This window comes from Salvelinus alpinus, chromosome 10, assembly GCF_045679555.1.
Source record: "Salvelinus alpinus chromosome 10, SLU_Salpinus.1, whole genome shotgun sequence".
NCBI lineage: Eukaryota > Metazoa > Chordata > Actinopteri > Salmoniformes > Salmonidae > Salvelinus > Salvelinus alpinus.
In genome coordinates, this window is record NC_092095.1 from 44,827,330 (window position 1) to 44,849,901 (window position 22,572).

Below are 22,572 nucleotides of genomic sequence, written 5' to 3' on the forward strand. Positions count from 1 at the left end.
AAAATGTATTAAATAAAAAGCTGATAACACATTTGCATCAACACATCTACCACACTGATCCTCAACACTGAGGCGCCTCAGGGGGGTGTGCTTAGTCCCCTACTGTACACCCTGTTCACCCACGACTGTGTGGCCAAACACGACTCCAACACCATCAGAGCGCCAAATTCAAATATATTACTATAAAAATTTAACTTTCATGAAATCACACATTCAATATACCAAATTAAAGCTACACTTGTTGTGAATCCAGCCAATGTGTCAGGTTTCAAAAATGCTTTACGGCGAAAGCAAACAATGCTATTATCTGAGGATAGCATCCCAGCTAACAATCACAGACCATCATATTTCAACCCTCCTGGCGCGACATAAAACGAAGAAATAAAGATATAATTCATGCCTTACCTTTGACGAGCTTCTTCTGTTGGCACTCCAATATGTCCCATAAACATCACAAATGGTCCTTTTGTTCAATTAATTCCGTCAATATATCCAAAATGTCCATTTATTTGGCGCGTTTGATCCAGAAAAACACCGGTTCCAACTTGCACAACGTGACTACAAAATATCTCAAATGTTACCTGTAAGCTTTGTCCAAACATTTCAAACTACTTTTGTAATACAACGTTAGGTATTTTTTAACGTAAATAATCGATCAAATTGAAGACGGGATGATCTGTGTTCAATACCGGAAGAAAACAATGTGTAGCATGCTTTCTGGTCATGCGCCTCTAACAAACAGTACACTTCACTGGAGCCTCATTCTGAACATGGCTACTTCTTCATTACACAAAGGAAAAACCTCAACCAGTTTCTAAAGACTGTTGACATACAGTGGAAGTGATAGGAACTGCAGGAAGGTCCCTTCGAAATCTGGATTCCCAATGAATACCCATTGAAAAGAGAGTGACTTAAATAAATACAAATCTGAATGGTTTGTCCTCGGTTTTGCCTGCCAAATAAGTTATGTTATAGTCAGACATGATTCAAACAGTTTTAGAAACTTCAGAGTGTTTTCTATCCAATACTAATAATAATATGCATATATTAGCATCTGGGACTGAGTAGGAGGCAGTTTACTCTGGGCATGCTTTTCATCCAAACGTCAAAATGCTGCCCCCTATCCTAGAGAAGTTAACAGCTTTTACCCAAAGCCATAAGACTGCTTAACAATTAATCAAATGGACACCCGGACTATTTACATTGACACCCTCCACCCCCATTTTGTTTTTACACTGCTGCTACTTGCTTTTTATTATCTATTATCTTTACCCCTACCTACATGTACAAATTACCTCGACTAACCTGTACCCCGCACATTGACTCAGTACCAGTACCCCCTGTATAACCATTGTTATTTTATTTAATCAAGTGGTAAATTGCATTGTTATGAAGGACAAAGCTTTTTTATGATGCCTTTCACAACCAAAATTACTACAACTTCTTATATCTGCTTGGCTGGGTAATTAACCTACTTGTTTATAAAAGCATTATTTGTTTTTTTAATACAACTTTTCACATAACAGACGGCTTCATCAACGGTTGTGTTATCAGGGCAGTAACTCAAGTCAAGATAATTCCAAATCTTCACTAGTTACCACAGCCACAAAGTCATAAAGCACGCCTATTTCTATAATTTATCTTCTGAAAATGTGATTTTAACCCCAACCTTAACCACACCGTTAACCTTATTCCTAACCATAAATTAAGGTGGTGTTCTTGTCTTAGAGTAATGTTATACTATGCTACAGTGATTCTTGGGGACCTTCAATGCTGCTGACATTTTTTGGTACCCTTCCCCAGATCTGTGCCTCGACACAATCCTATCTAGGAGCTCTACGGACAATTTCTTTGACCTCATAACTCAATTTCGAGTCTCATAGCAAAGGGTCTGAATACTTATAGTACCAGTCAAAGGTTTGGACACCTACTCATTCAAGGGTTTTTCTTTATTTTTTACAATTTTCTACATTGTAGAATAATAGTGAAGACATCAAAACTAAAATAACACATATGGAATCATGTAGTAACCAAATAATGTTAGATTCTTCGAAGTAGCCGCCCTTTTGCTTTTTTATTTTTAATATTTATTTAGGGGGTAGATCAGCTTTAATATTGCAGATTGGTGCTTCCATCAATGTAATTGTCTGCATAACTTCCAATCCCCCATATTTTTTTTGCATACATATCTTTAAAAAATATATATACAGTGGGGAGAACAAGTATTTGATACACTGCCGATTTTGCAGGTTTTCCTACTTACAAAGCATGTAGAGGTCTGTCATTTTTTACATAGGTACACTTCAATTGTGAGAGGCGGAATCTAAAACAAAAATCCAGAAAATCACATTGTATGATTTTTAAGTAATTAATTTGCATTTTATTGCATGACATAAGTATTTGATCACCTACCAACCAGTAAGAATTCCGGCTCTCACAGACCTGTTAGTTTTTCTTTAAGAAGCCCTCCTGTTCTCCACTCATTACCTGTATTAACTGCACCTGTTTGAACTCGTTACCTGTATAAAAGACACCTGTCCACACACTCAATCAAACAGACTCCAACCTCTCCACAATGGCCAAGACCAGAGAGCTGTGTAAGGACATCAGGGATAAATTGTAGACCTGTACAAGGCTGGGATGGGCTACAGGACAATAGCCAAGCAGCTTGGTGAGAAGGCAACAACTGTTGGCACAATTATTAGAAAATGGAAGAAGTTCAAGATGACGGTCAATCACCCTCGGTCTGGGGCTCCATGCAAGATCTCACCTCGTGGGGCATCAATGATCATGAGGAATGTGAGGGATCAGCCCAGAACTACACGGCAGGACCTGGTCAATGACCTGAAGAGAGCTGGGACCACAGTCTCAAAGAAAACCATTAGTAACACACTACGCCGTCATGGATTAAAATCCTGCAGCGCACGCAAGGTCCCCCTGCTCAAGCCAGCGCATGTCCAGGCCCGTCTGAAGTTTGCCAATGACCATCTGGATGATCCAGAGGAGGAATGGGAGAAGGTCATGTGGTCTGATGAGACAAAAATAGAGCTTTTTGCTCTAAACTCCACTCGCCGTGTTTGGAGGAATAGAAGGATGAGTACAACCCCAAGAACACCATCCCAACCGTGAAGCATGGAGGTGGAAACATCATTCTTTGGGGATGCTTTTCTGCAAAGGGGACAGGACGACTGCACCGTATTGAAGGGAGGATGGATGGGGCCATGTATCGCGAGATCTTGACCAACAACCTCCTTCCCTCAGTAAGAGCATTGAAGATGGGTCGTGGCTGGGTCTTCCAGCATGACAACGACTCGAAACACACAGCCAGGGCAACTAAGGAGTGGCTCCGTAAGAAGCATCTCAAGGTCCTGGAGTGGCCTAGCCAGTCTCCAGACCTGAACCCAATAGAAAATCTTTGGAGGGAGCCGAAAGTCCGTATTGCCCAGCGACAGCCCCGAAACCTGAAGGATCTGGAGAAGGTCTGTATGGAGGAGTGGGCCAAAATCCCTGCTGCAGTGTGTGCAAACCTGGTCAAGAACTACAGGAAACGTATGATCTCTGTAATTGCAAACTAAGGTTTCTGTACCAAATATTCAGTTCTGCTTTTCTGATGTATCAAATACTTATGTCATGCAATAAAATGCAAATTAATTAATTAAAAATCATACAATGTGATTTTCTGGATTTTTGTTTTAGATTCCTTCTCTCACAGTTGAAGTGTACCTATGATAAAAATTACAGACCTCTACATGCTTTGTAAGTAGGAAAACCTGCAAAATTGTCAGTGTATCAAATACAGTTCTCCCCACTGTATATATTATTGATCGATTGACTATGACTTTTCAGATCGCCCAGTAGTGCTATCTGCAATGTTGTATCTCCCATATAAATAACATTCTGTTAGTTGCAAGAATTCTATATAATTTAAATTGAGTTTTGAATCTGGCGTCGTTTTGCCATAAATCATGTGTCATGGAATCGGTAAGTCAAAAATCTCTTCCCAACTATTTAGTTATCTATATGGCATGGCTGTCAATTTTTTGGTCCTTACAGTAAATGAAACTGGTATACTTTTTTTATTTATCATAATTTTCTTGAATCAATTATGGTCTTTAATGCAGGGCCGACAGACTTTTTCCCACTTCCACTTTCCTCTTACATGTTTGCGATAATGCCACAATTAGTTAGTTGTAATTTTGGGTAGAGCAGACATTTTCATGTTTTAGTTATGTTTTAGTATGACAACTCCACCACTTATGACGATTATACCTTTTTTTTCTTTTTCTGGCGGATTAAATTGAAATTGCAACCAACTTTCTATGGCTTGTTTTAAAAATAGCAATATTTGGGAGATTTCCTTTTCAAATTACTGAAGGTGAGAGGTTATAATCAGAATAATCAGAATAAAGGGAAAGAGGTGTTTCTTGAACAAAGGGTGAGACATTCTTCCGAATTTGCTAGAGAACCATTTCGGATTTAAGTATAACTTTTGTATGATGTCTAATGCTTTAATATTTAATAATTTCTTCCCTCCAAATTCATATTCATTATATAAATAGGCACATTTTAATTTTGTCTGGCTTGCTGTTCAAAATACAATTTTAATGTTTTTCCTCATATATATATACTTTAAAAAACTGTTTTATAGGTGTAGGCAAGACCATAAGCAAATAGGTAAACTGGGATAAGACTATAGAGTTAATCAGGGTGAGGTTAGTAAAATTATCTAGATCCTCTGAGGCATACAACTTGTGGATTTAAAAGAAAACATGAATCAGCATATAATGACACTAGAGGTCGACCAAATATGATTTTTCAACCCCGATACCGATACCGATTATTGGAGGACCAAAAAAGCCGATACCGATTAATCGTCCGATTTTTAAATTGTATTTGTAATAATGACAATTACAACAATACTGAATGAACACTTATTTTAACTTCATATAATACATTAAAAAAATCAATTTAGCCTCAAGTAAATAATGAAACATGTTCAATTTGGTTTAAATAATGCAAAAACAAAGTGTTGGAGAAGAAAGTAAAAGTGCAATATGTGCTATGTAAGAAAGCTAACGTTTCAGTTCCTTGCTCAGAACATGAGAACATATGAAAGCTGGTGGTTCCTTTTTAACATGAGTCTAAAATATTCCCAGGTAAGAAGTTTTAGGTTGTAGTTATTATAGGAATTATAGGACTATTTCCCTCTATACCATTTGTATTTCATTAACCTTTGACTATTGGATGTTCTTATAGGCACTTTAGTATTGCAAGTATAACAGTATAGCTTCCGTCCCTCTCCTCGCTCGTCCCTGGGCTCGAACCAGCAACACAACGACAACAGCCTCCATCGAAGCAGCGTTACCCATGTAGAGCAAGGGGAACAACTACTAGAAGGCTCAGAGCGAGTGACGTTTGAAACGCTATTAGCGCGCGCTAACTAGCTAGCCATTTCACTTCGGTTACACCAGCCTTCTCGGGAGTTGATAGGCTTGAAGTCATAAACAGCGCAATGCTTGACGCACAACGAAGAGCTGCTGGCAAAACGCACAAGTGCTTTTTGAATGAATGTTTACGCGCCTGCGTCTGCCTACCACCGCTCAGTCAGATACTTAGATACTTGTATGCTCAGTCAGATTATATGCAACGCAGGACATGCTAGATAATAACTAGTAATATCATCAACTATGTGTAGTTAACTAGTGGTTATAATTGATTGTTTTTATAAGATAAGTTTAATGCTAGCTAGCAACTTACCTTGGCTTACTGCATTCGCGTAACAGGCAGTCTCCTTGTGGAGTGCAACGAGAGAGAGGCAGGTCGTTATTGCGTTGGACTAGTTAACTGTAAGGTTGCAAGATTGTATCCCCCGAGCTGACAAGGTGAAAATCTGTTGTTCTGCCCCTGAACAAGAATGTGTTCTTAACTGACTTGCCTAGTTAAATAAAGGTCTAAAAAAAATCGGCATATCGGCGCCCAAAAATACCGATTTCCGATTGTTATGAAAACTTGAAATCGGCCCTAATTAATCGGCCATTCCGATTAATCAGTCGACCTCTAAATGACACATTTGTTTTTAAGCCCTGTATTTCTAATCCCTTGATATTATTGTTGGATCTGATTTTAATAGCTAACATTTTGATGGCCATATTAAATAGATATGCCAAACCTCCAAATGAGCTTCAATGCCATAACACTCCTTCCGTGGCTTCCAACTGCTCTTAAATGCTAGTAAAACTAAATGCATGCTCTTCAACCAATCGCTGCCCGCACCCGCCCGACCGCCTAGCATCACTACTCTGGACGGTTCTGACTTAGAATATGTGGACAACTATAAATACCTAGGTGTCTGGCTAGACTGTGAACTCTTCTTCTAGACTCATATTAAGCATCTCCAATCCAAAATTAAATCTAGAATCGGCTTCCTATTTCGCAACATAGCCAGCCTCCTTCACTCAAGCTGCCAAACATAGCCTCATAAAACTGACTATCCTACCGATCCTTGACTTCGATGTCATTTACAAAATAAACTCCAGCACTCTACTCAGCAAATTGGATGCAGTCTATCACAGTGCCATCCGTTTTGTCACCAAAGCCACATATACTACCCACCATTGCGACCTGTATGCTCTCGTTGGCTGGTCCTCACTACATATTCGTTGCCAAACCCACTGGCTCCAGGTTATCTATAAGTCTTTGCTAGGTAAAGCTCCGCCTTATCTCAGCTCACTGGTCACCATAGCAACACCCACCCGTAGCAAGCGCTCCAGCAGGTATATTTCACTGGTCATTCCCAAAGCCAACACCTCCTTTGGCCGCCTTTTCTTCCAATTCTCTGCTGCCAATGACTGGAACTAATTGCAAAAATCACTGAAGTTGGAGACTTATGTCTCCCTCACTAACTTCAAGCATCAGCTGTCAGAGCAGCTTCCCGAAAGCTGCAGCTGTACACAGCCCATCTGTAAATAGCCTATCCAACCAACCAACTACCTACCTCATCCTCATATTTGTTTATGTTCTGCTCTTTTGCACACCAGTATTTCTACTTGCACATCTATCACTAGTGTTAATTGCTAAATTGTAATTACTTCGCCACTATGGTCTATTTATTGCCTTACATCCTTACTTCATTTGCACACGCTGTATACAGATTTTCTATTGTGTTATTGACTGTACGTTTGTTTATTCCATGTAACTCTGTTGGTTTTTGTCGCTTTGCTTTATCTTGGCCAGGTCGCAGTTGTAAATGAGAACTTGTTTTCAACTGGCCTACCTGGTTAAATAAAGGTAAAATAAACAAATGGTGGACAACCTTGTTTTACTCTTGACCGTGTAAAACTTTGATGTAGCCATTATTTACTATTTTACACCTAGGGTTACTATACATGATTTTAACCCATTTTATAAGAGATTCTCCTAAATTGAAATGTTGCAGGCATTTATATATAAACTCCAGTCGGATTTTAAGGTCCGCTATGAATAGCAGGCCTGGTTTACCAGATTTTTCATAGTGTTCTATTGTTTCCAATACTTGCCTTATATTATCTCCAATGTATCTTCCATTTAAAAAACCTGTCTGATTTAGAATTCATAATATCCAACAATACCGTTTTAATTCTATGCGCTATAAATTTTGAGATGCAGTGCCGGCTCCCGAGTGGCACGGTGGTCTAAGGCACTGCATCTCAGTGCTAGAGGCGTCACTACAGACCCTGGTTCGATTCCAGGCTGTATCACAACCGACCGTTATTGGGAGTCCCATAAGGCGGCGCACAATTGGCCCAACATCGTCTGGGTTTGGCTGGGGTAGGCCGTCATTGTAAATAAGAATTTGTCCTTAACTGACTTGCCTAGTTAATAGGGCGGGACACCTGTCAACAACATCCGGTGAAATTGGAGGGCGTGCAATTCAAATAAATAATCGTAATATTAACATTCATGAACATACAAGTATCTTATATCATTTAAAAGCTTACATTCTTGTTAATCTAACTGCGTTGTCCGATTTACAATAGGCTTTACAGCGAAAGCATACCATGTGATGGTTTGAGGACAGCGCCCCACATCAACATATTTTTCAACCAGCACAGGCTTCATAAAATCACAAATAGCGATTTTAAATAAATCACTTACTTTTGAAAATCTTCCTCTTTTGCAATCCCAAGGGTCCCAGCTACAACATGAATGGTCGTTTTGTTAGATAAAATCCTTCTTTATATCCCAAAAAGTCTGTTTAGTTGGCGCCATCGATTTCAGTAATCCACTCGTTCAACATGCAGACAAAGGAGTCCAAAAAGTTACCGCTAAACTTTGTTCAAACAAGTCAAACTATGTTTCTAATTTATCTTCAGGTATCCTGAAATGTAAATAAACTATAATATTTCATACGGAAAGAAGTATGTTCAATAGAAAGTAAAATGAATAAGCGTGCATCCTCTTCACCACGCGCCAACAGACTGATTTTGAACCTGGAGTCTTTGTACAAAAACTCTAACTTCTTGCTAATTTTTGAAGAAACAAGCCTGAAAGAATGAACAAAGACTATTGACATCTAGTGGAAGCCATAGGAATTGCAATCTGGGAGCTGGAATTACATAGAACCCACAGCCTGGGAGCTAAAAAAAATTATAATATCTGGTTGGTTTCTCTTTGGAATTTCACCTGCCATATCAATTGTGTTATAGTCTCAGACATTATTGTAACATTTCTAGAAACTTCAAAGTGTTTTCTATCCAATGCTACCAATATATGCATATCCTGGCTTCTGGGCCTGAATAACAGGCAGTTTACTTTGGGCACGTCAGTCAGGCGGAAATTCAGGAAAATAGACCCTAGCTCTAAGAAGTTTTAAATAAAGGTCCAATTTAAAAAATGGTAAAAGACCAAGTCCATATTATGGCAAGAAAAGCTCAAATAAGCAAAGAGAAACGACAGTCCATCTTTACTTTAAAAACATGAACTTTCAGTCAATTCGGAAAATTTCAAGAACTTTGAAAGTTTCTTCAAGTACAGTCGCAAAAACCATCTAGCGCTATGATGAATCTGGCTCTCATGAGGACCGCCACTCAGGAAGACCCAGAGTTACCTCTGCTGCAGACGATAAGTTCATTGGAGTTACCAGCCTCAATTTCAGCCCAAATAAATGCTTCAGAGTTCAAGTAACAGACAGCTCAGCAACAACTGTTCAGAGGAGACTGCGTGAATCGGGCCTTAATTTTGCTGCAAAGAAACCACTAGTAAAGGACACCAATAATAAGAAGAGACTTGCTTAAGCCAAGAAACATGAGTGATGGATATTAGACCGGTGGAAATCTGTCCTTTCATCTGCTGAGTCCAAATCGATTTTTGGTTCCAACCACCATGTCTGTGATACGCAGAGTTCGTGAAAGGATTAACTCCGCATGTGTGGTTCCCACCGTGAAACATGGAGGAGGAGGTATGGAGTTGTGGGGTGTGCTTTCCTGGTGACACTGTCTGTGATTTATTTAAAATTCAAGGCACACTTAACCAGCATGGCTACCACAGGATTCTGCACTGATACGCCATCCCATCTGGTTTGCGCTTAGTGGGACTATCATTTGTTTTTCAACAGGACAATGACCCAACACACCTCCAGGCTGCGTAAGGGCTATTTGACCAAGAAGGAGAGTGATGGATTGCTGCATAAGATGACCTGGCCTCCACAATCCCCCAACTTCAACCCAATAGAGATGCTTTGGCATGAGTTGGACCGCAGAGTGAAAGAAAAGCAGCCAAGAAGTGCTCAGCATATGTGGGAATTCTTTCAAGACTATTGAAAAAGCATTCCAGGTGAAGCAGGTAGAGCGAATGCCAAGAGTGGGCAAAGCTGTCATCAAGGCAAAGGGTGGCTATTTGAAGAATATTAAATATATTTAGGTTTGTTCAATACTTTTTTTTGTTACTACATGATTCCATATGTTATTTCATAGTTTTGATGTCTTCACTATTATTCTACAATGTAGAAAATAGTAAAAATAAAGAAAAACCCTTGAATGAGTGTCCAAACTTTTGACTGGTACTTTATCTAAATAAGGTATCTTTTTTTAAAGTAAACTTTTCGCTTTGTCATTATGGGAGAGTGTGTGTGGATTGAGAAAAAAGGTAGATGTGGACACTTCTATACCACACCCCTCTCTGAGGGGAATTGTGTCTCTCTGAAGCCCTGCAATAAATACCATAATACAAGTAGATAGCATTTTGTTGTACACTTGTGAATGCATTATTCTGATTATTTGTTTTATTTAGCCAGGCAAGTCAGTTAACCTCACTAGGGTACGTGAGACGGTAGCGTCCCACCTCGTCAACAGCCAGTGAAACTGCAGGGCGCCAAATTCAAAACAACAGAAATCCCAAATCCTCAGACATACAAGTATTTTACACCATTTTAAAGATACACTTGTTGTAAATCCAGCCACAGTGGCCGATTTTCAAAAAGGTTTTACGACGAAAGCACACCAAACGATTATGTTAGGTTAGAGCCAAGTCTCAGAAAAAGACAGCCATTTTTCCAGCCAAAGAGAGGAGTAACAAAAAGCAGAAATAGAGATAAAATTAATCACTAACCTTTGATGATCTTCATCAGATGACACTCATAGGACTTCATGTTACACAATACATGTATGTTTTGTTCGGTAAAGTTCAAATTTATATCCAAAAATCTGAGTTTAGGTGGGACGCTACTGTCTCACTTGGCAAAAAGCCAGAGAAAATGCAAAGCGCCAAATTTAAAAATTAATTACTATAAAAATTAATATAAAAATCAAACTTTCATTAAATCACACATGAAAGATACCAAATTAAAGCTACACTGGTTGTGAATCCAGCCAACATGTCAGAATTCAAATAGGCTTTTCGGCGAAAGCAAACGATGCTATTATCTGAGTTAGCACCATTGTAAACAAACAGAGAGAAGCATATTTCAACCCTGCAGGCGCGACACAAAACGCAGATCAAAAAAATATAATTCATGCCTTACCTTTGACGAGCTTCTGTTGTTGGCACTCCAGTATGTCCCATAAACATCACAAATGGTCCTTTTGTTCGATTAATTCCGTCGATATATATCCAAAATGTCCATTTAATTGGCACGTTTGATCCAGAAAAACACCGGTTCCAACTCGTGAAACATGACTACAAAATATCTCAAAAGTTACATGTAGTAAACTTTGCAAACTACTTTTGTAATACAACTTTAGGTATTTTTTTACGTAAATAATCGATCAAATTGAAGACGGGATGATCTGTGTTCAATACAGGATTAAAACAATCTGTAGCATGCTTTCTGGTCACGCGCCTCTATCTAACAGGACACTTTGAGTGACCTTCCTTCAAGATGGCCGTACTTCTTCATTACACAAAGGAATAACCTCAACCAATTTCTAAAGACTGTTGACATCAAGTGGAAGCGGTAGGAACTGCAAGAAGGTCCCTTAGAAATCTGATTGAAAAGAGAGTGACCTCAAAAAAAAGAAATCTGAATGGTTTGTCCTCTGGGTTTTGCCTGCTAAATTAGTTCTGTTATACTCACAGACATGACTCAAACAGTTTTAGAAACTTCAGAGTGTTTTCTATCCAAATATACTAATAATATGCTAATCTTATCTTCTGGGGATGAGTAGCTGGCAGTTTAATTTGGGCATGCTTTTCATCCCAAATTCCGAATGCTGCCCCTACCCAAGGGAACAAGAACAAATTCTTATTTACAATGATGGCCTACACCGGCCAAACCCGGACGACGTTGGCCAATTGTGAGCCGCCCTATGGGACTCCCAATCACGGCCGGTTGTGATACAGCCTGGATTTGAACAAGGGTGTCTGTAGTGACGCCACAAGCACTGAGATGCAGTGCTTTAGACGCTGCACCACTTGGGAGTGCAGCGTGCAATACAGTTTAGATGAGAAACTCTGCTCACATTGAATAACTAGCCTACTTTTATTTGTCTACATATACTGATCAAAAATATCAAGGCAACAATTTCAAAGATTTTAAGGAGTTAGTTCATATAAGGAAATCAGTCAACTGAAATATATTCATTAGGTCCTAATCTATGGATTTCACATGACTGGGAATAAAGATTGCTGGATATTGGCGGGAACTGGAACACGCTGTTGGACTCATCGATCCAGAGCATCCCAAAATGCGACATGTGGCTGTGCATTATCATGTGATGGCGGCGGATGAATGGCATGACAATGGGCCTCAGGATCTCATCACCGTATCGCTGTGAATTCAAATTGCCATCGTTAAAATGCAATTGCGTTGGTTGTCTGTAGCTTATGCCTGCCCATAGCATAACCTCACCGCCACCATGGGGCACTCTGTTCACAACATTGACATCAGCAAACCGCTCGCCCACACGATGCCATACACGCTGTCAACCATCTGCCTAGTACAGTTGAAACCGGAATTCATCTGTAAAGAGCACACTTCTCCAGCGTGCCAGTGACCATCAAAGGTGAGCATTTGCCCACTGAAGTCGGTTACAACGCCGAACTGCAGTCTGACCCTCGTGAGGAAGACGAGCGCGCAGATGAGCTTCCCTGAGATGGTTTCTGACAGTATGTGCAGAAATTCTTTGGTTGTGCAAACCCACTAGTTTCATCACCTGTCCGGGTGGCTGGTCTCTGACAAGTGAATGTTAGTGATGGAGTGATGAATCACGCTTCACCATCTGGCAGTCCGTTGGACGAATCTGGGTTTGGCGGATGCCAGGAGAATGCTATCTGCCACAAGGCATAGTGCAAACTGTAAAGCTTGGTGTAGGAGGAATAATGGTTTGGGGCTGTTTATCAAGGTTCGGGCTAGGCCCTTTAGTTCCAGTGAATGGAAATATTTACGCTACAGCATACAATTACTTTCTAGACTGTTCTGTGCTTTCAACTTTGTAGTAACAGTTTGGGGAAGGCCCTTTCCTCTTTTAGCATGACAATGCACCTGTGCACCAAGCAAGGTCCATACAGAAATGGTTTGTCAATCGGTGTGGAAGAACTTGACTGGCCTGCACAGAGCCCATTGAACATCTTCGGGATGAATTGAAACGCCGACTGCGAGCCAGGTCTAATCGCTTAACATCGACACTAATTGTGTGATGGCGGGGATGCAGGGCTTTGTTCCAAACAAAAAACGACAAGTGTGCTTGCTTTATTTCTTCAATGACAATGCTAGGAGAGGGGGAAAAAAGTTGAAGGCTCTTTCCTGTAGTAATAAAAGTGCTTTGGAATTAGATTGGAGACGTGTGTATGGCCACTTTGAGACACCAGTTAGACCTCTCACTCAAACCCTTGTAATCATTTTTTATCTTGCACCTCTGTCCTAACTGATGCCGGAACTTCTACAGATGTGTAAGCTGGAGCATTGGTACATTGTGGGAGGCAACTAGTCTGTCTGGAGAGACTAATTTCAAGGAGTAATATAACTGTTTATTACGGCTTTTCCTGGCACGGAGGCTTGCTACACTCACACGCAAATTTCACGCCGTTGACGGAAGTCTCCCCATGTGATTTCGGCTTAAGGATATGAGTGATTTGATCTGGAAACTCTTTTCAGAAACTCTGTTCGACAGAGGCAATGCCTGTGAGGAACAACACCAAAGCTTGTGTGTCAAATTTAATGAAAAAAGCTTGTCATATAAACGTGTGTGTCTCAAGATCACGTGGTGGTCATTAGTTCATTGCCTACTAACCTTTTCATCCTTGACCGTAAGATGCCAAATCATATCAAAGCGTCATCTCACCACTGACCTTGCACTGAGAAAGAAGCTGACGTCACAGGATTTAGACTGCTGTCTGTGGGTGCATGTGTGTGCTGTATTCTAGGTTCTTTATCAGCCAACACAAATACCACTCCGATAGTAATTTTTCTCAAAGTTGGCAGGATGTCAAGAGCATTCACTAACGCCAGTACATTGGCACTGGCATACGTGGCTGTAACAACCTAAGCATTATGAAACTTTAATTATTTCAAATAGGCCTAACGAAGCAAGTTAGCAATAAATGTATGTTTGACACTTTCCAATTTGCCTTCCATACAACAACAAAAAAACGACCACTGCTTAATGCTTTATTTTTGCTAGGAAATAATTAAGAGTGGAGTTAGATCTTGCTTTTTCTATTCTTCTCTTGAGTGCTCAAGGTGACACCAGCAGCCTTGGCAACCCACCCGGAACTGACATCATGCTCTAGTTTTCAATGCCACTTTAAGGGCAAATTGATCAGAGACCTTAAGAAATGATGTGCATGAGAGTGGGTTCTTACTCTTGTACTTTTTCTTGATTAGAACTATTTGTCTCTCTTTCTAATGTGTAATTGCTTGATGCTCTTGTAATACAGGGCTCCCTTGCAAAGGAGATTGATCTCAATGGGACCGCTTGCATAAATAAAGGTCCAATTAAATAAATACACAATTCATCTCCAATTGGAAATAACATTGAGGACAGTCTTTATGCATTGTAACATAATAATACTTTAGTGCTGCTGCTCTACTACCTGCCATTTTTAATTGTGATAATGAGACTTCATTTAGGCAGGACTCCCCTGCCTAAATAAAGGTTAAATTAAATGATACAGCATTTTTGCAAATCCCTTCTTTTTTTCCCCCCAGATTGCGGTTTGAATGTCCACAAGCAGTGTTCCAAAATGGTGCCAAATGACTGCAAGCCTGACCTCAAGCATGTCAAGAAAGTATACAGTTGTGACCTTACGACACTGGTAAAAGCCCACAATTCCAAGCGACCCATGGTGGTGGACATGTGCATACAAGAGATTGAGTCTAGAGGTGAGCAGTAGAAAATGACCCACTTGGTATGTTTTTTTTTTATATAGGGTTATGGTTTGACATCCTCCAGTAACAATGTTCATGTTACTTTGTTCAAATTTCCTGATGAGAGATGTTAATTTGATGAAAATGTAAAGCCGTTTAATTCGTCATTGTCTTTCTCTCCCCTCCTCCTCTAACTGGAGGTGTTCAGTCTGAGGGCCTGTACAGAATCTCAGGCTTCAGTGATCTGATTGAAGATGTGAAGCTGGCTTTCGACAGAGGCAAGGTCCTTTTTCCTTTGCCACTGTATCTCATTCAGTTGCCTGCTTTCTGGGTGGGGCAGTCAGTGGGTATCAATTGGACTTAGGCCTGGACAGCATTTTTCAAGGACTATTGTTGCAAGATTCGGGAGAACTAGGTTGTACAAAAAAATTATTTCATTGTTCATTAATTACAGTTATTTCATTGTTGATTGGCCTTACCTGATAACTGCAATTGAGTGTCAACTGAGTTTATAATCTCTAGACCGGCTGCACAGCCACAGAACTATGTCATTCTAAGTTATCCCTTTGGATACTTGCAACCTTTGTGGCATCTTTTAATTAACTGCCCCATCTATAGCCAAGTTAAAATCCTCCCTCTGTCTCCCAATAGATGGTGAAAAGGCGGACATTTCTGTGAATGTGTATGAAGACATCAACATAATCACTGGCGCACTGAAACTGTATTTCAGGGATTTACCTATTCCTCTTATCACGTACGACGCCTACCCAAGGTTCATGGAGGCAGCAAGTTAGTCCTAAACTTAGCACGTTTTATGAATTTTTGTTATTGGGTGTGTGTATTATGGTTCCTGTACTGCAGACGCTGACTGTGTGCATTTGTCGGGTTCTAGAGATAACGGATCCAGACAAGCGGTTGGAGGCCCATCATGAAGGTCTGAAGCTGCTGCCACCTGCACACTGTGAAACACTGTGTTATCTCATGGCCCACTTAAAGAGGTAAGACCAGATATCGTTGTATATTATGGTAAAACAGGCATACAGTGCCTAGTCCATGAGGAGAGACAATGATTAGATGTACAGTCTATTAACAACAATTTAAAAAAACATCTGGAGATGTCTGGATTGCATAAATATTTGCGCCCCTGAAGCAATACTTGGTGGAAGCACATTTGACAGCCATTAGGATGTTAGTTTTTTGGCCACAATTTAAAAAGAGCTAATATTTGTGATTTTCACACCACTTTGCACTGAGCTGGAGGCAGTATACGTTTTTATAACATATACTGTGGCTACTTAGTTGTTTGAAACCTAAGCATTTTATTACATATTATGAAGCATGTTTTACCTTGCTTCAATGTAGCCAAGGCAAAATCTCACTATCAGTGGACGCAATCATTTTATTCTGACATTAAAACTAGTAGCTTATTTCTCATGTTCTATTGGTTTTCAACTTTCTTTCATTGTCCGGTAGCCAAATACAAATGTGTGCGTAGCCTACTGCCTTGTGCGTATTGCTGCCATAATAATGTTAAGAAATAGTTTATCAACGTTTTAAGCTAAACGTTCTGATCTGTTGCATCAGATTCATTGCTTAAAAAAAATGTATGGCACCTAGGCCTACTGGTTTTATGAATTTGAGATATATCGTCCCACAACTCTCCTAGAGTCTGTTTGTGCTATTTCTTTCTCGACAAGCTGACCAATAGAGTAGGTAAACTTTTCTACTATGGGAGATAGTAGATATCCCAAAGTAATTTGAATTAAATTGATTAAATGATATTGCCTAATTAGCCTACTCCCATCTACAATAATTCAAAATGGATTACTTAAGCATGATTTGGCCACAGAGGATCATTAACTTCAGTCGGAAGGAAAGGCCGCGAGCGCTGCAAATACAAAATAGATGATTGTTGAGTTGCAACTGTCACTGAAAAGCAGGTATTTCTAAATTCAATCGCAGGAAAACATAGTTTGGAAAGCAAATGGCTATTGCTGTAAAGAGAAGCAATGAAAATACATTAGTATTTTAGTTATCAAAATGTTCAATTTAATTCAGAAACAAACAGTAGGCCCTATAGTCTATCTTATTGGCACCAGTGGAGAGCATCGGCCACCAGCTGAGAGCATCTGTAACGGGTGTCGTCGGAAGGATGAGACCAAGGCGCAGCGTTCTTTGTGTTCAACATAATTTATTAACGAAGTGAAACTTAAGAAAAGACAAAACAATAAAGAATATACCGACCGAACAGCTTCGTTGTGCAAACTACCTGCACACAAACAAAGAACAAGATCCCAAACAGAAAAAGGGAAAGGGCTGCCTAAAGATGAACCCCAATCAGAGACAACGAAAGACAGCTGCCTCTGATTGGGAACCACACTCGGCCAGAAACAAAGAAATACAAAACCTAGAAATACAGAACATAGAATGCCCACCCAAATCACACCCTGACCAAACCAAAATAGAGACATAAAAAGCTCTCTAAGGTCAGGGCGTGACAGCATCGGCCATATGAATATGCACACTGCGCATATTCACACTCATTCTCATTGTTGGGTCAGTACCACTTAAGTTTGTTTTTGGACAATAATTTCCTCCTCCAGTTTAGATGGATGTCATATTCTATTTGTGTCTCCCCTTATCGTTGGCCTATTTACATTTACATTTACATTTAAGTCATTTAGCAGACGCTCTTATCCAGAGCGACTTACAAGTTGGTGCATTCACCTTATGATGTCCAGTGGAACAACCACTTTACAATAGTGCATCTAACTCTAAGGGGGGTGGGGGGGGTTAGAAGGATTACTTTATCCTATCCTAGGTATTCCTTAAAGAGGTGGGGTTTCAGGTGTCTCCGGAAGGTGGTGATTGATTCCGCTGACCTGGCGTCGTGGGGGAGTTTGTTCCACCATTGGGGTGCCAGAGCAGCGAACAGTTTTGACTGGGCTGAGCGGGAGCTGTACTTCCTCAGAGGTAGGGAGGCGAGCAGGCCAGAGGTGGATGAACGCAGTGCCCTTGTTTGGGTGTAGGGCCTGATCAGAGCCTGAAGGTACGGAGGTGCCGTTCCCCTCACAGCTCCGTAGGCAAGCACCATGGTCTTGTAGCGGATGCGAGCTTCAACTGGAAGCCAGTGGAGAGAGCGGAGGAGCGGGGTGACGTGAGAGAACTTGGGAAGGTTGAACACCAGACGGGCTGCGGCGTTCTGGATGAGTTGTAGGGGTTTAATCGCACAGGCAGGGAGCCCAGCCAACAGCGAGTTGCAGTAATCCAGACGGGAGATGACAAGTGCCTGGATTAGGACCTGCGCCGCTTCCTGTGTGAGGCAGGGTCGTACTCTGCGAATGTTTTAGAGCATGAACCTACAGGAACGGGTCACCGCCTTGATGTTGGTTGAGAACGACAGGGTGTTGTCCAGGATCACGCCAAGGTTCTTAGCGCTCTGGGAGGAGGACACAATGGAGTTGTCAACCGTGATGGCAAGATCATGGAACGGGCAGTCCTTCCCCGGGAGGAAGAGCAGCTCCGTCTTGCCGAGGTTCAGCTTGAGGTGGTGATCCGTCATCTACACTGATATGTCTGCCAGACATGCAGAGATGCGATTCGCCACCTGGTTATCAGAAGGGGGAAAGGAGAAGATTAATTGTGTGTCGTCTGCATAGCAATGATAGGAGAGACCATGTGAGGATATGACAGAGCCAAGTGACTTGGTGTATAGCGAGAATAGGAGAGGGCCTAGAACAGAGCCCTGGGGGACACCAGTGGTGAGAGCACGTGGTGCGGAGACAGATTCTCGCCACGCCACCTGGTAGGAGCGACCTGTCAGGTAGGACGCAATCCAAGCGTGGGCCGCGCCGGAGATGCCCAACTCGGAGAGGGTGGAGAGGAGGATATGATGGTTCACAGTATCAAAGGCAGCCGATAGGTCTAGAAGGATGAGAGCAGAGGAGAGAGAGTTAGCTTTAGCAGTGCGGAGCGCCTCAGTGACACAGAGAAGAGCAGTCTCAGTTGAATGACTAGTCTTGAAACCTGACTGATTTGGATCAAGAAGGTCATTCTGAGAGAGATAGCAGGAGAGCTGGCCAAGGACGGCACGTTCAAGAGTTTTGGAGAGAAAAGAAAGAAGGGATACTGGTCTGTAGTTGTTGACATCGGAGGGATCGAGTGTAGGTTTTTTCAGAAGGGGTGCAACTCTCGCTCTCTTGAAGGCGGAAGGGACGTAGCCAGCGGTCAAGGATGAGTTGATGAGCGAGGTGAGGTAAGGGAGAAGGTCTCCGGAAATGGTCTGGAGAAGAGAGGAGGGGATAGGGTCAAGCGGGCAGGTTGTTGGGCGGCCGGCCGTCACAAGACGCGAGATTTCATCTGGAGAGAGAGGGGAGAAAGAGGTCAAAGCACAGGGTAGGGCAGTGTGAGCAGAACCAGCGGTGTCGTTTGACTTAGCAAACGAGGATCGGATGTCGTCGACCTTCTTTTCAAAATGGTTGACGAAGTCATCCGCAGAGAGGGAGGGGGGGGGGGGAGGAGGATTCAGGAGGGAGGAGAAGGTGGCAAAGAGCTTCCTAGGGTTAGAGGCAGATGCTTGGAATTTAGAGTGGTAGAAAGTGGCTTTAGCAGCAGAGACAGAAGAGGAGAATGTAGAGAGGAGGGAGTGAAAGGATGCCAGGTCCGCAGGGAGGCGAGTTTTCCTCCATTTCCGCTCGGCTGCCCGGAGCCCTGTTCTGTGAGCTCGCAATGAGTCGTCGAGCCACGGAGCAGGAGGGGAGGACCGAGCCGGCCTGGAGGATAGGGGACATAGAGAGTCAAAGGATGCAGAAAGGGAGGAGAGGAGGGTTGAGGAGGCAGAATCAGGAGATAGGTTGGAGAAGGTTTGAGCAGAGGGAAGAGATGATAGGATGGAAGAGGAGAGAGTAGCGGGGGAGAGAGAGCGAAGGTTGGGACGGCGCGATACCATCCGAGTAGGGGCAGTGTGGGAAGTGTTAGATGAGAGCGAGAGGGAAAAGGATACAAGGTAGTGGTCGGAGACTTGGAGGGGAGTTGCAATGAGATTAGTGGAAGAACAGCATCTAGTAAAGATGAGGTCAAGCGTATTGCCTGCCTTGTGAGTAGGGGGGGAAGGTGAGAGGGTGAGGTCAAAAGAGGAGAGGAGTGGAAAGAAGGAGGCAGAGAGGAATGAGTCAAAGGTAGACGTGGGGAGGTTAAAGTCACCCAGAACTGTGAGAGGTGAGCCATCCTCAGGAAAGGAGCTTATCAAGGCGTCAAGCTCATTGATGAACTCTCCAAGGGAACCTGGGGGGCGATAAATGATAAGGATGTTAAGCTTGAAAGGGCTGGTAACTGTGACAGCATGGAATTCAAAGGAGGCGATAGACAGATGGGTCAGGGGAGAAAGAGAGAATGTCCACTTGGGAGAGATGAGGATCCCAGTGCCACCACCCCGCTGACCAGAAGCTCTCGGGGTGTGCGAGAACACGTGGGCAGACGAGGAGAGAGCAGTAGGAGTAGCAGTGTTATCTGTGGTAATCCATGTTTCCGTCAGTGCCAAGAAGTCGAGGGACTGGAGGGAAGCATAGGCTGAGATGAACTCTGCCTTGTTGGCCGCAGATCGGCAGTTCCAGAGGCTGCCGGAGACCTGGAACTCCACGAGGGTCGTGCGCGCTGGGACCACCAGGCAGCGGCCACGCGGTGTGAAGCGTTTGTGTGGTCTGTGCAGAGAGGAGAGAAGAGGGATAGACAGACACATAGTTGACATGCTACAGAAGAGGCTACGCTAATGCAAAGGAGATTGGAATGACAAGTGGACTACACGTCTCGAATGTTCAGAAAGTTAAACTTACTTTGCAAGAAATCTTATTGACTAAAATGATACAGTGCTGCTGAAGTAGGCTAGCTAGCAGTGGCTGCGTTGTTGACTTAGTTTGAAAGTGTAGCTGGCTAGGTAGCCTCGGTAACTGGCTAGGTAACCTCGACAATTACTCAAAACTACACAATTATCTTGACAGCAAAGACAACTATGTAGCTAGCTAACACTACACTAACCAAGTCGTTCCGTCGTTCCGTTGTAATGTAATAGTCTCTACAGTGCTGCTATTCGGTAGACGGTAGACGTTGGCTGTTGTGTTTCCTACGTTAAGAGGGACGACAAATAGCTGGCTAGCTAACCTCGGTAAATTACGATAATCACTCTAAACTAAACTACACACTCTAAACTACACAATTATCTTGGAAACGAGGACAGCAAAGACAACTATGTAGCTAGCTAACACTACACTAATCAAGTCGTTCCGTTGAATGTAATAGTTTCTACAGTGCTGCTATTCGGTAGACGGTGGACGTTGGCTAGCTGGCTAGCTGCTGGCCAGATAGCAGTGTTGACTACGTTAGGACGACGAATTACGATAATTACGCGAAACTACACAATTATCTTTGATACAAAGACGGCTATGTAGCTAGCTAAAAAGAATTGCTAAGATCAGACAAATCAAACCGTTGTACTATAATGAAATGTAATGAAAAGTAAATACTACCAGCGGTGCGAAGTGCAAAATGCGACCACTCGCTCCAACCCGGAAATGACTCCCCTATTATATGGACAAAGTTGTTTTTATTGCTTGTCAGTTTCAGCAGAGTAGGCTATTTGCCTAATTAAAAAAGATTCTGCTAACGTCTCCAGTCATATAAAGTGTAGTAGAATTGCATGAAATGTGTTTTTCACATGCAAAGAAAGAAGAAATGTATCTGATATAGCCCAGGCCCTTACACTATATTTACTCAGCCATGCATTGATTGGTCTTTTTTTGCAAACAGTGATTGAGTTATGATTGAGTCATCACATTACAAATAGTAGGCTATCTTACATACGTCTGCAAATGGGATGATGCATGGTATTTTATATTATAAAGTTGCATTTTTATGGTGAACATTTGCTTCCCCAAACTTTAAACTAACGCGCCGCCTATGCATAGATTTTGCTGTTCATTACTGGTCTTGTTGGCTGAGAAAGTAAATGTGGACAGTTATTCTAACATCTTCAAAGTGTGCTGTAAGGACACACGTCATCCTCGACTTGTATGTTCTGTTAAGATTAATTACCATAATCGAAATGTGATTTAAGTTGTTCTGAACACTGTGTGTGGACGCCGTAATCACGTTCACGCACCCAATGCATTTCTCAAATGTCCTGTAAATTAAAATGCTGCCAGTCAAATGTCCGGCACCACATTTTCTTAACGTCCCCGGCATGCACATATTTTGCCGCTGTTCCAGTGGAATCTAACAGCATCTTTCTCTCATGTTGAATGGTTGATTCCTGCCATGTCAATTGATTTCTGCTGTTATAGTATTTTATAACAATACAATGCAATACAATAAAATGGAACATATTTAAAATATAATGTTTTTCCATATGAATAACTTGTGAGATGTTATTCATTACAGTCAGTCATCTCCAATACAGTCTGCGCATCCATTCACTTTGGTTTTCTTGCCATTGTAAACTACTCTTTGTACATTGTAAATTCAGTCACCCCCTTAATCGGCATGATCGTTATTCAGATAATTCAATCATGAAGTGAGGAAAGACACATCAGCGTGTTGGTACCAATGCTGTTTGTCTTGGCAATTAGGTGTTACAACAAACAAACATCTAAAAAACGATTCGATTTTGTTTTACAATGCTCTTAAAGAGCATTGTAAAATACAAATACTTAGGAAAAGTCAGGGAAGGACGACGATGTTGCAGATTTTATTTTAATGGAGTGGCTGCAGTCCCGTCTTCTCTGCACCCCTCTTCACAAAAG

At 41.8% G+C, this 22,572-nt stretch overlaps 1 protein-coding gene across 1 annotated transcript in view; it reads left to right on the forward strand.

Moving 5' to 3' along the window:
• The window catches only part of LOC139532085 (N-chimaerin), a 59,743-nt gene that overhangs the window by 31,698 nt on the left and 5,473 nt on the right, over positions 1–22,572 (forward strand). The window contains exons 10-13 of the mRNA XM_071329217.1: positions 14,621–14,794; positions 14,980–15,057; positions 15,431–15,568; positions 15,672–15,777. Of these exons, the coding sequence (XP_071185318.1) occupies positions 14,621–14,794; positions 14,980–15,057; positions 15,431–15,568; positions 15,672–15,777 (496 nt within the window). The remainder of the gene's footprint in view (positions 1–14,620; positions 14,795–14,979; positions 15,058–15,430; positions 15,569–15,671; positions 15,778–22,572) is intronic.